The 11,384-nt window shown below is 39.3% G+C and overlaps 1 protein-coding gene across 1 annotated transcript; it reads right to left on the bottom strand.

Moving 5' to 3' along the window:
- Positions 1 to 2,517: 2,517 nt before the first annotated feature.
- Positions 2,518 to 10,851, bottom strand: LOC117414539 (G-protein coupled receptor 83-like). The gene is made up of 5 exons (XM_059021902.1): positions 10,560 to 10,851; positions 7,579 to 7,704; positions 7,024 to 7,157; positions 5,603 to 6,207; positions 2,518 to 3,479 (listed from the first exon to the last, which is right to left on the bottom strand). The coding sequence occupies exons 1-5, from the start codon at positions 10,770 to 10,772 to the stop codon at positions 3,457 to 3,459; spliced, it is 1,101 nt and encodes a 366-aa protein (XP_058877885.1). The 5' UTR covers positions 10,773 to 10,851; the 3' UTR covers positions 2,518 to 3,456.
- Between the last annotated feature and the right edge of the window lie 533 nt (positions 10,852 to 11,384).

Genomic DNA, 11,384 nt, shown 5'->3' with positions numbered 1-11,384 from the left:
TCATAGGTCTGCCTGGCAAGACCGATGTAATTCAGCATGTGATTGATACTGAACAGCATGTCCCTATCAGACAAAGACCATATCGAGTTCCTGAGAAACTAAAAGCTAAAGTGGCAGAGGAAATAGAGCAAATGCTAGCTTTAGGGGTAATTGAGCCATCAACCAGTCCGTGGTGCTCACCAGTAGTCATTGTACCCAAGAAGGATGGGCAAATTAGGTTTTGCATCGACTTTCGAAAATTGAATGCAATATCCAAATTTGATACTTACCCGATGCCAAGAGTAGATGAGCTGCTAGATCTGTTAGGTGGTGCTAAGTTTATAACCACTTTAGATTTAACCAAAGGTTATTGGCAGATTCCCTTAGAGGAAGGTTCTAGAAGTAAGACTGCTTTTTCTACTTCCCATGGCCTCTATCAGTTCCGCACAATGCCTTTTGGTTTACATGGGGCACCAGCAACGTTTCAACGTCTGATGGACCGGCTACTACAAGGTCATCTAGGCTACGCTGCTGCATACCTTGATGATGTAATTATTTATAGTCCAGACTGGGAGAGTCACCTGAAACATATAGAACTAGTGGTGAGGGAAATAGCTAAAGCAGGTTTGACCATCAATCCTCAAAAATGTGTATTGGGCAGCTCTGAGACAAAGTATCTGGGATACATAGTGGGGAATGGACAGGTGAAGCCAGAGGTGTCAAAGGTGGAAGCAGTAGCAGAGGCAGCCATACCGACAACAAAGAAAGAAGTCAGATCTTTCCTTGGGTTAGCTGGCTACTACCGTAGATTTATCCCAAAGTTTTCACAAATTGCAGCACCTTTGACTGAGTTAATCAAGAAGTCCAAAAAGAACCAGGTAAATTGGACAGATGAATGTCAAGTAGGGTTTGAGACACTGAAAAAGGCACTATGTTCTGAACCTGTGTTAACTAGCCCTGATTTTACCAAACCCTTCATTGTGCAAACAGATGCATCGGAGGTGGGTTTAGGAGCAGTACTATGTCAAGGAACTGGAGGGGAGGAACATCCAATCCTTTACATAAGTCGGAAACTATTCCCCCGAGAAACGCGATACAGTACAATTGAGAAGGAGTGCCTGGCAATCAAATGGGCCTTGGAGACTTTAAGGTACTACCTCTTAGGCAGTACATTCACACTGGTTACTGATCACCATCCACTTACTTGGATCAATAGGATGAAAGACAAAAATGCCCGCATAGCTAGGTGGTATCTAGCATTACAACCATATCACTTCCAGGTGAACCACAGAGCGGGAAGTAAGCATCAGAATGCAGACCACCTCTCAAGGTATGGATTTGAGGTGGGTCAGGAAAAAGAAATGTCGGAAACTATGGTTCCCTCTTAAGGGGAAGGGTATGTGACAGGGTGGCTTTTTAATTTATTTTTGTACCAAGGTATTTTTGTTGACTCCAAGAACCTTTCCTACTTCCCTTCATGTCTGAATGTCTGTGTGCTTGTGATATGCATGAGTAATGAATTCTGACTTACCATTTCCCCTATTTTCCCCAAATCACTGCAGTGTATCCCCATTCTTGGAGAACAACACAAGCAAAGAGAAAATATAATTAAAAAACCAAAGTTTGTATTATTCATACCTGTGTATAAAAATCCTTGTTGCTGGTAGTAGCTGATCAGCAGTGTATAAAAGATGGCCGCCAGTGATACCTCAGCATATAAAGATGGCTGATAGTGCCACATCAGCAGAAACAAAATGGTTGCTGAGGTTAAAGGTCATAGCTAATATTTAAAAGTGCACTTTTCTTTATGTTGTTGTCTTATATATGTGTATGGTTAACCTTATGTGTGTGGATCTGGACAAAATATTTTTTGATGATGCTAATGAAGCATTTTTGCATCTGTATTTATTTATTTATTTTTTTAAATGAGAGCTGTATCTTTAAATGAGAGTTGCCTTATGGGAAATTAATTCTATATATAAAGGCCTTGGAATGCTCAGGGGGAGAGTTCTAACCTTGAAGGTGGGTGCTGGAGAGACTCATGGTGTATTACTTTCTCTTGTGTTTCTTTTGTTTCATATAAATAAATCGGTTTTTTTTGCAATTTAATTCTGGTGTTTTTATCATCCTTTTTGGCAAGCCAAACCCAGTCACTCGGCCCGGTGACAGAGAACCATCTGTATAATGTGAAATAATGTATAATGTGATATCTTGTAACAATTGTAAGTCGCCCTGGATAAGGGCGTCTGCTAAGAAATAAATAATTATGATAATAGTGGAGAAGCAAATTGATTGATAGATACCTCCGCTGTTGCGTACAGGTTTAATTGGGTAGGTATACTGCTCTAAGCTTTAGATGGACAAAAACAAAAATACTTAACTATATGCATCCTGGTATGAAAACGCATGTTAAATCTTTATACCAGCAACTGGCAAGACAGTGCAAATGTAAGGTTTAAAAATTAAGTTAAATGTGGAATAAGCTCCTTTTTTATGCTATAAGGATGAGACCAGACCATGTTTCACATTTTAACCAGGTTTGCCATTTATTAGTTACAAATACCAAACATTGCATTCTACAGTGAACGTTATTGGTCAAAGAGTACAGCACATAGAGAGACTGATCTGAGAGTGTAAGAGCCTCCCTTTCTCTCTCTTCTCCATCAGAACAGAACAGAGGGAGGTTGCTCAGTCTGAATACAAGTGGGAGATCTTTAACCATTTGTTTAAAAAAGAAAACACACATTGTACAAATTAAACAATAAATCAACAAATAAATCCAATTCAAGGAACACATTTTTCTTTTTTAAAAGATGACTTTGTTACAAAGGACATTACCGATCAACACAGAGCGAAACAGGTAACAAACACACCCCCAGACTGACCCCCTCCTTCATATACTATAGTTTTCAAAAGCAACACCTACAGCTCAGAGTGTTTTGCACAGAACCATCTAAGGAAATCAATGCTCTTGGATATTAAACTTGTATTTACAGTAAGCACCCCATAGAAACCAACCAGGGATAGCAATAAAGCTTGTAATAATTCTGTATTTAGAATTTTGAATTGTGGTCCGACTATGCCAAGGTAATTAACACCCAAAATAAAAGAAAACAAAGATAAAGAGATTATCTCTGCTCAGGTTCTTTGTATTCAGTAATATATATTCAGTAATGTAGCAAAACAAAGCAATCAGAGAGACACTGGTACAACAGATATTTTTAAAACTAATCTTAAAATACTAGTAGTCTTACGATAATTAAAATGCCAAGCAAGTCATACAGTTAAAACATATTTAGAGCTGTAATATTTACGACATTTATCTTTCTACCCAGACAAAGTTCACACACATTAGTTTTCTGCTTCATCACAAATCCATATATCGAACAACATCCTTTATAGAAGTCCTAGTGCACGGATACAGGCGAAGCTCCACAAGATCAATGCTGGCAAACACGGCGGTTAATCGGTTTCAGCTCAGGTAGTTGGCCCAATCCTCCCTTTAAAACAAAATAACAGCAGTCTGTTTATACACAACAAACACAAACAGTAATCCCATTTTGCCCTTCTCTTTAACACAAGAACAGCCATGTCTGTCTGCCAGCTGTCATCCTGAATCTTTTATACCCGTTCCAGATTTTTTAACAAGCTTCCAGTTAATTTTTATAACAAAACGCCTGTGATCAAATAGCAGGTCCAGCAGGGGAATCATTTCTGCAGTGATAATCAGTGTCCATCAAATTAATAATCAATGTAAATTAATAAACAACACAGTGAAATCCAAAATCACACAGTTAAAATAAAATCAAATCGACATACTCTGTCAACAAAAAAAGTGCATTCTATAACTACAAAGAAACGTGCAATAAAATAAATAAACAGCATGTGTAAAAGCACCGCTTACAACCACAGCTGAACAACACAAATCTGAAATCTTTATGTATTTTTTATTTTTTTTTGGTGTAAATCTTACCTTGAATACCATTCTATTGACTCGGCTTGGTCATGACTTACTGTACAAGTTAAGCAGGTCATAATTAGTGGCAACAACAAGTCATTATACAGTAGTGTGCAAATGTATTAGAGCACCTCAACTTCTCTTTTTTGACATTTTAATGGTATAAACAGGAATCACCAAACTATGTTAGCTGTACTGGGCTCTATTTCCGCTCTGTAATGAGTGATATAAAAACAATAGGCACTCGAGTGAAAATGTTAGACCACTTTGTGCTTTAATTGGGCATCTTAAACAACTTCTGAAAAGTCTCCTGCATTTTACAATGTGTGGTGGTGTGTTCCTTTTCTCTTACGACTTTTAATAACTATGTGTGACCTATTTTAAAGTCATCAGTTAAATTAGACAATGATTATTTGCCTCTTTTGACAATTTTCAAAGATTTTCAGTTACAGTGGTTTGATTTTATATGCACAACAATCAGAACAACCAAAGCAATGGAGTGTTCTAATAAATCTGCAGACGACTGTATAACTTAAGAAACTGCACTTTGCATGAAAATGTAATAGAAATCATTACTCTACCCCGCAAACAACACCCATTACTACCACGGACGCTATCCAACAAATACTTTTTTTGTTGAAAATCTAAATTTTATATACAGTTGTAAATATAGTCATGTATGCATTAAAAAATGTTCAGTTCAAAATTATTATTTAGCGTGTGTTGACGAAAGGGGTTTTAAGTTAGTTAGACCCCCCTCCCCTATTTGGTGGACTAACTGTCCCATGGTTAGTGCACCCAAAATGTTGGCCTTTTATTATCTGTCTGTTAAGAGTTATTTTTTTTATTCAATTTGTTGTGTTTATTAAGCGCACTGGGATGTTTGTTCGTGACAGATACTATATAAAGTAAATGAAATTGGTGTTGTGTGTTCACATTCCAATGGTATCACAATGCATCTATACACACTGCTGCTAATCCATTGCAATACCATGGTAACATATCAGTGATATATAAAGTACAGATATGCTCAAAAGTTTAGCATCATCACCCTATAGAATTAACTAATATTGCATCATAAAGTGAAATGAAACCTGATGAATAATGTTACGTAAACATATTGAATGACATACCGCTGTAGTGTTTTCATATACTTAATGAAAAACTGACAAAAATTGAAAAATGTGATATTTCGAAATCAAAACATGAAATACTGTACTACTATAATGGCTTCCGCTAGACTTTTGCGATATCATTTTGTAGTTATTTTGATTGCATGATGTTGAATTCAAGATCTAAATTATGTTCATATAGGTTTTTTTTTAATTATGTCTCTTCCTAAAATTCTAGGTGATGCAAATCTTTTGGCCATTGCTGTATATACCAGCACCGCTCTGGATTTCTTTTTTTCCACCTCAATTTGTTGCTGGTAATGCTGTGTTTTCCGAATGGTTCTGCTAGGGTAATACACTGGGATTGTAATGAGGATCTCCAGTGGCATTTTTTCCATAAGGTCTTTGCATACTACTGCATACACTGATTCACAACAGCAGCACTTTATATATTAAATGTCCTGGGTTGCGCAATGGAGATCTCCATAGTTGGCGAACACGAGAAACACCCATACAAGATTTGCCCTCCCTTAGAATGCGTTGTTAATCATACCCATTTCGATGCCCGAACCGTGGACCTCGGACATCCTTCTGGAGGTGAACGGGCGAGGTTTGCGCAAATCCCCGTCGGACTTCCTCCTTCCTCCAGCCTTGGGCAATGCAATCCTTCTCCCTGCTTCCAGCGACACAGCGGGAATGTCCACCCGGCCGGGGTCCCTCTCCCAGACACAGATCTGGAGCAGGGCCTTTATCCCGGTGCGGAACTTGATGTTGAGCCAGCAGTAGATGAAGGGGTTGTAGCAGGTGCTGCTCATGGCGAGCCAGTGGAAGGCAAAGTAGAGGGTGTTGTTGATACTGATGACATTGCTGGCGGAGAGGACCATGAAGCAGTTGAGGGGGAACCAGCAGACGGCAAACACAAGTACCACCAGCATGAGCATCTTGATGGTCTTCTGATTGCGGCGCCACTGCTTGCTGTTAATGTTCCTGGTGATTTTGCGCCACCACAGCCTCTTGCTCACTATGGTGTAGGTGACAGTGATCACCAGCAGGGGCACCACGTACAGTATGATGAACGTGACCAAGTCCAGGTACTTGCAGTAGAGGTCTGAGGGAGCAGGGAAGTCTGGCAGGCACAGCTGCTGGGTGTTGTCTTGCCTGGATGACAGATAAAGACGGTGTGATTAAAAGAATGCCAAAACACATGCTGGTGAGATCGCCAGCTAAAAAGCCATGGAAGCCGTCGGCTACTCCCGTAAGAAAACTCATGAATGTGAGAAGCCCATTCAGCCCAGCATTGCATGTTCAGTTCCCAGTAGCCGGCTGATCTCAGAACTTTGTTAATTTACAAATCCATATACATCACATCAATGTACAAATTTAATGAGACTACAGTAATGAGTCTACAATAAATAATTTAAATTCAAAGAAGTTGACCACTGAAGCCAGAACTTTATGTGCAGCACAAAAACAGGTGACACAGTTGGAAATTAAGTTAACAGAATAGGAAACACTTCTGTTACACCGGGGGTACAGAATGGGTTACCTAGTCATGTTCTTGATGGTTAATCCTTGGGATCCTTTAAGACCCAACTTGACAAAGTTTGGAAATCAATTAACTTCTAAGAACTGGACAAGCACTGATAGACCAAATGGCCTCCTCTCATTCTTAAATGTTCTTAGTTTCTTCGGTTATAAATGTGATTATAAAAACCAATGTAACCCCCTCACAACATCTGTGCGATCATAATACAGTACCAGCCTGCTTTACCCTGCTTTACTACAGTTTTTACCAGGCTGTACTATGCATACGCTTTACCATGCTGCGCTCGCTGATATACTTTGACCATGGTATAGAGTAGTAAACTTTTTAAAAACTGGAGAGACCATTTAAAACTCGTTCAGGTGAATAAGGGAGGTGATCTTTCTGATCTGTGCTCAGCTGTGTGTGAGTGCAGCGGTCAATACATTTACCCAAGATCAAAATGCATCAGCTTTTGGTAAATGGTGTGGGGCAAAGAGAAGCAGGAAGCCATGATCCAGAGGAAGGAGATGTAGGTGATCCCTCGGGCTGCTGTCATGCGTGGCTTCAGTGGATGCATGATTGCCTGAAACAGGGAAAACACGCTGGGTTGGCATTGGGTGTGTGAGATATCTTGGAAACATACACGACTTTGTCATTTGGCGTTGACCCCATAACTCTAAGAAAAAAAATCAATTCTACTTAGCAGTATATGCGGCAATACCAAAAGAAACGGTCTTTGACAAATGTTTCGACTAGAGGTCTTTTTTGCAATGTCTTCAAATGTATTCTAATGCATGTTCAGCAAAACAAAAAGAAAGAATAAATGTGTTTAACCCTGTAATGCCTGTGCCTTCTTGAAATGAGAAGAGCTTACTTTATTCATGCAACTAGATTCTGGCTTGTGAGGCTGGGTTTAAAGAAAAAAAACAATAAGGGGTGACTATATTGAGTAAGGTGAAGAACAGAACGTGTTACGGCAGGCATGTCTTGTAGATCGCACTGACCTGATATATTTCCAGCGAGATAGCAGTGAGGGTGAAGGTGGACACGTGGAGGGAGCAGTAATGTGTGAAGCGGTTCATATGACACATCGCCTTCCTGAAGTCCCAAGTGCTGCTCACAAAGCGAGCCTGCAAACAGGTGGATAGGAAACAAACTGAGCCCACATTCACCTGACCCTATTTTCAATGGGGAAAAAATGATCAAACAAACAAAACGTAAACATCTGGATGAGACGTAAAACCTATTGTAAGTGACTGCAGCAGCAGTTGTGATGCATCGTTCACCCCCTAGTCTCTAAGCTGCCTTGGATAAAAGCGTCTGCTAAATAAATAATTATAAATAATCTGTTAATACAATGCATAGTTGGCAGGATCTTTATTGATTAGCATCAGAGCTGATGATATATATATATATATATATATATATATATATATATATATATATATATATATATATATATATATAAGTTTCAGACAAGTGTGCACCTCCAGTTTAAAGAACTTGTATAAAATTAGCTGTACATGAATGACATTTGAATATATATATATATATATATATATATATATATATATATATATATATATATATATATATATATACATTTAAATGTACTAATTAAAATATAACAATTTAAACGTAACTATCAATAAAACAAATCACAGACACATACAAATGTGAATCTCACTCCATGACTAAAATTAAGGATACTAAGTAAATTTAATTAAAATAATAAAAATAATAAATCTTAATTTAATTAACATAACAAAAAGGTTAAATCACACTAAGGACACATATCCTCTCTTCTCGGATCGCTAAAATCTCAAAAAACCTTCACAGCCCTGGGAGTGAGAATTAGCCTGCGGTGAGAATTAGTCTGTAGCATCGGCTCTCACTGTTTTTTTAGTCGAGCGACAGTCGAGTGATGGAAAACCGGCATTAACGTTAATAAGTTTGCATATAGCTGGACTCTTTATTGCCTGCTAGCATTCTAGTATTTTATCATCAAATAAATATAAGTAATGCTTTAGGGAATTATGCACCGGTTTCTCTACAATGTAGAGGAAAACCTGGCTCAAAAACACCTCTCTCTCTCGGTTCGCTGGAAGAACATTGGCTGGTGCGCTGTGAGCGTGAGCCGAGGACACTCTCCCTCCCTCCAATTGTGCGCCACCGCCTGGGAGCTCCAGTCCTCGGTCGGCAAAGGAACAGCTGGGACTCGAACTGGCGACGTCTAGGCTATAGGGCGCACTCTATGTGAGTGCTTTTACTGGATGTGCCACTCGAGAGCCCCGGATGTATCGCTTTCTGATGGTCTCTTTCTGGCTTGTAGCGTTTTAACTGGAGCAATTTACAAAATACAGGACATAAATAAAATTACAACGAGGTGTGTTTAAAAAAAGGACTGCGGCGGTGCTTGAATAGGAACGACGCATAGACGAGGGCTGTGTGGTCGAGTGGTTAAAGAAAAGGGCTTGTAACAAGGTGATGCATAGTGTTGAAGGCTATTTGGGTCTAAAGCATTGTGAGACCAATTAAAAGACAGATTCACTGTGGCTTGTTCGCACACAGACCGAGAGAGTAACGGCACGTCAGAGCGCTGGCCATGGTGCTGAATTTCACAACGCAAAGCACAGGCAAAGGCTGGCAAAGGCTGAACTTACTACAGCCGCAACTAATTGAGATCAAATGGCTTCACTGGAACCTCTTTGGATGCAGGGTAGAAATACCGCAAGGGCGTAGGTTTGGTTTGAACATTGGTGGAGACACAATTATTTAGGGGGGCAGAGTCACGGTCACTAGGAGACAGCTGTTAAATGGTCACTTCTGGTGGCTTGAAATGAATGCTGGACATGAATCGGGGACAATTTGATTGACATGAAGTTGGCTGGTATACACTCAAAACACTATGATAAAGTGGCCCTCCTGAAAGCTGGTTTGACATCCCTGCTATAGAATTACTAATAACCTGAATTATAACCTATCCCAGCCTTACTGTAAGCTACCAATACCCCTGCCGCTACTAGCATGAGCACATGCAAGCTTACGTGCACGCACACACACACACACACACACACACACACACACACACACAAGATACTGCATTGTAGAGGGCATATGTTTCAAAAAGCAGTTATAGGTTTATTCACATAGAGTGCAGTTAACAGTCTTGCTTTCAGGTCTGTAGTTATCTGACACAAACATTTATCCCTAGCTCTCCTGTGTCTGTGCTGCTGCTCGCACCTGGTTGCATTGCTTCATTCACCTGAACAAATAATAAATTGATGCATGCCATATAAAGAGAAAATATATGGCTATGCTAACTTTATTTGCTGAGTATTACTATTCAGCATTAGCCTACTATCATATCACAATGTGCCTCAAACAATAATATATCTCAAAACTGAGTCTAACACTTTCACTGTTATAATCACTACGCCATTACAGACCTCACCTGCAACCCTGTTTCTCCACCTGCCTCTGTACTGCTTTTACCATGTTGAACTGCTTCATTCACCAGATAAAATGATAAATTGATGCATGCTGTTTAGTGAGAAAGTATGACTCTGCTAACTTCATTAGTAAATTATTTTTACATTTGCTATGCCGCCCCCCCTCTTTTTTTATTTAACTTTTTTTTATATATATATATTTTTTTTATTACTGTCTATTTAATATAGTGCGTTTATTTAGCCGCCTGGATAGTCACACTGTCCGTTCAATCAAATACATATACACTGTTCGTGTTCGCTTTTGACACAGGAGTAAGTAAGTTACAAAGGGAGGAAGGAGGAGGATAGAAATAATGTGACAACGCATTAACCAACAAACACAAACTAAATATCGAATACCGCGCCCCCCTGGAAGGTTTCACACGCCCCCCACCCGGTTGAGAACTTAGGGCCTAAGACAATCAAATTAGCGTTTTTTTTTCTTTTGGAGGCGGGAGGAGCAACGAGGGGATCTTGAGAGAATTAACCCTTACCAATGTAAACGGCATGTTGAGAATAGTTAGCATTAGATGTGCTAAAGCCAGATTGAAGATGAAGAAATTGGTGATGGCATGCTTAATTTTCATCTTGACCACGACGAGGCACACCAGCAGGTTTCCGAAAAGCGAGAAGGTCATGATGAACAAGTAGGCGACAATTAGCAGGGTCTTCTGCGTGTTGTTGTCGGCATGCAGTAAAGCTATCATATCACAGACGTCCTGCAAAGACAGGGTGCCGAAGGACGTGTTGAAATCCTGACGGACCGTCTCCAGGGAAGTGCGATTCGGAAACCGAGGTTTGAAGTACTTGGTGGAGAAAGGCACGGGCAAATCCATTTTCTTTTGTTCTGTAGATAGAACTTTTCTTTAAAACTTGACAGTTGCTAATAATAATAATAATAATAATAATAATAATAATAATAATAATAATAATAATAATAATAATAATAATAATAATAATACAAAAAAATAGTACTACTACAGTCCCACTTTATAACACCACCCTCACATACCAAAAGCTATTCTCTCTGAATAAATATCACCAATTTAAAAACAGTGCTATTTTTCCGTTATATCGCCACCCCTCCTCCACCCGCCAGCTTCCCAAGCCAAGCAAACGTAAATATAAGCATTGTAGTTTCCCTCATTGTAGCGCCAGCGAAATAATCATGGCCAATTAAAACAACAAAGTTATGCAGTTAACCTTTGACTCGCTTTCCTAATTTGTTGTTAACTGAACGTTCATACCAATGTCATCAAAACTCCCGCTCCGAAAGCACAACATAAAATCTGCATGTAAGCATCTGAAAATAAGAAAGC

The sequence above is a fragment of the Acipenser ruthenus genome, unplaced genomic scaffold (genome assembly GCF_902713425.1).
Source record: "Acipenser ruthenus unplaced genomic scaffold, fAciRut3.2 maternal haplotype, whole genome shotgun sequence".
Lineage (NCBI taxonomy): Eukaryota > Metazoa > Chordata > Actinopteri > Acipenseriformes > Acipenseridae > Acipenser > Acipenser ruthenus.
Note: the sequence above shows the minus strand (reverse complement) of the source record. Positions and strands in the feature narration are given on the sequence as shown.

Excerpts from the sequence above, each read along its gene's own strand:
- LOC117414539 (XM_059021902.1), bottom strand. The coding sequence starts at position 10,772 with ATGATAGCTTTACTGCATGCCGACAACAACACGCAGAAGACCCTGCTA. Across the intron at positions 7,158-7,578 it reads TCTCGCTGGAAATATATCAG|GCAATCATGCATCCACTGAA; the intron begins GTCAGTGCGATC and ends TCCCTGTTTCAG. Across the intron at positions 3,480-5,602 it reads CGGTTCGGGCATCGAAATGG|GGAGGATTGGGCCAACTACC; the intron begins GTATGATTAACA and ends TTTGTTTTAAAG.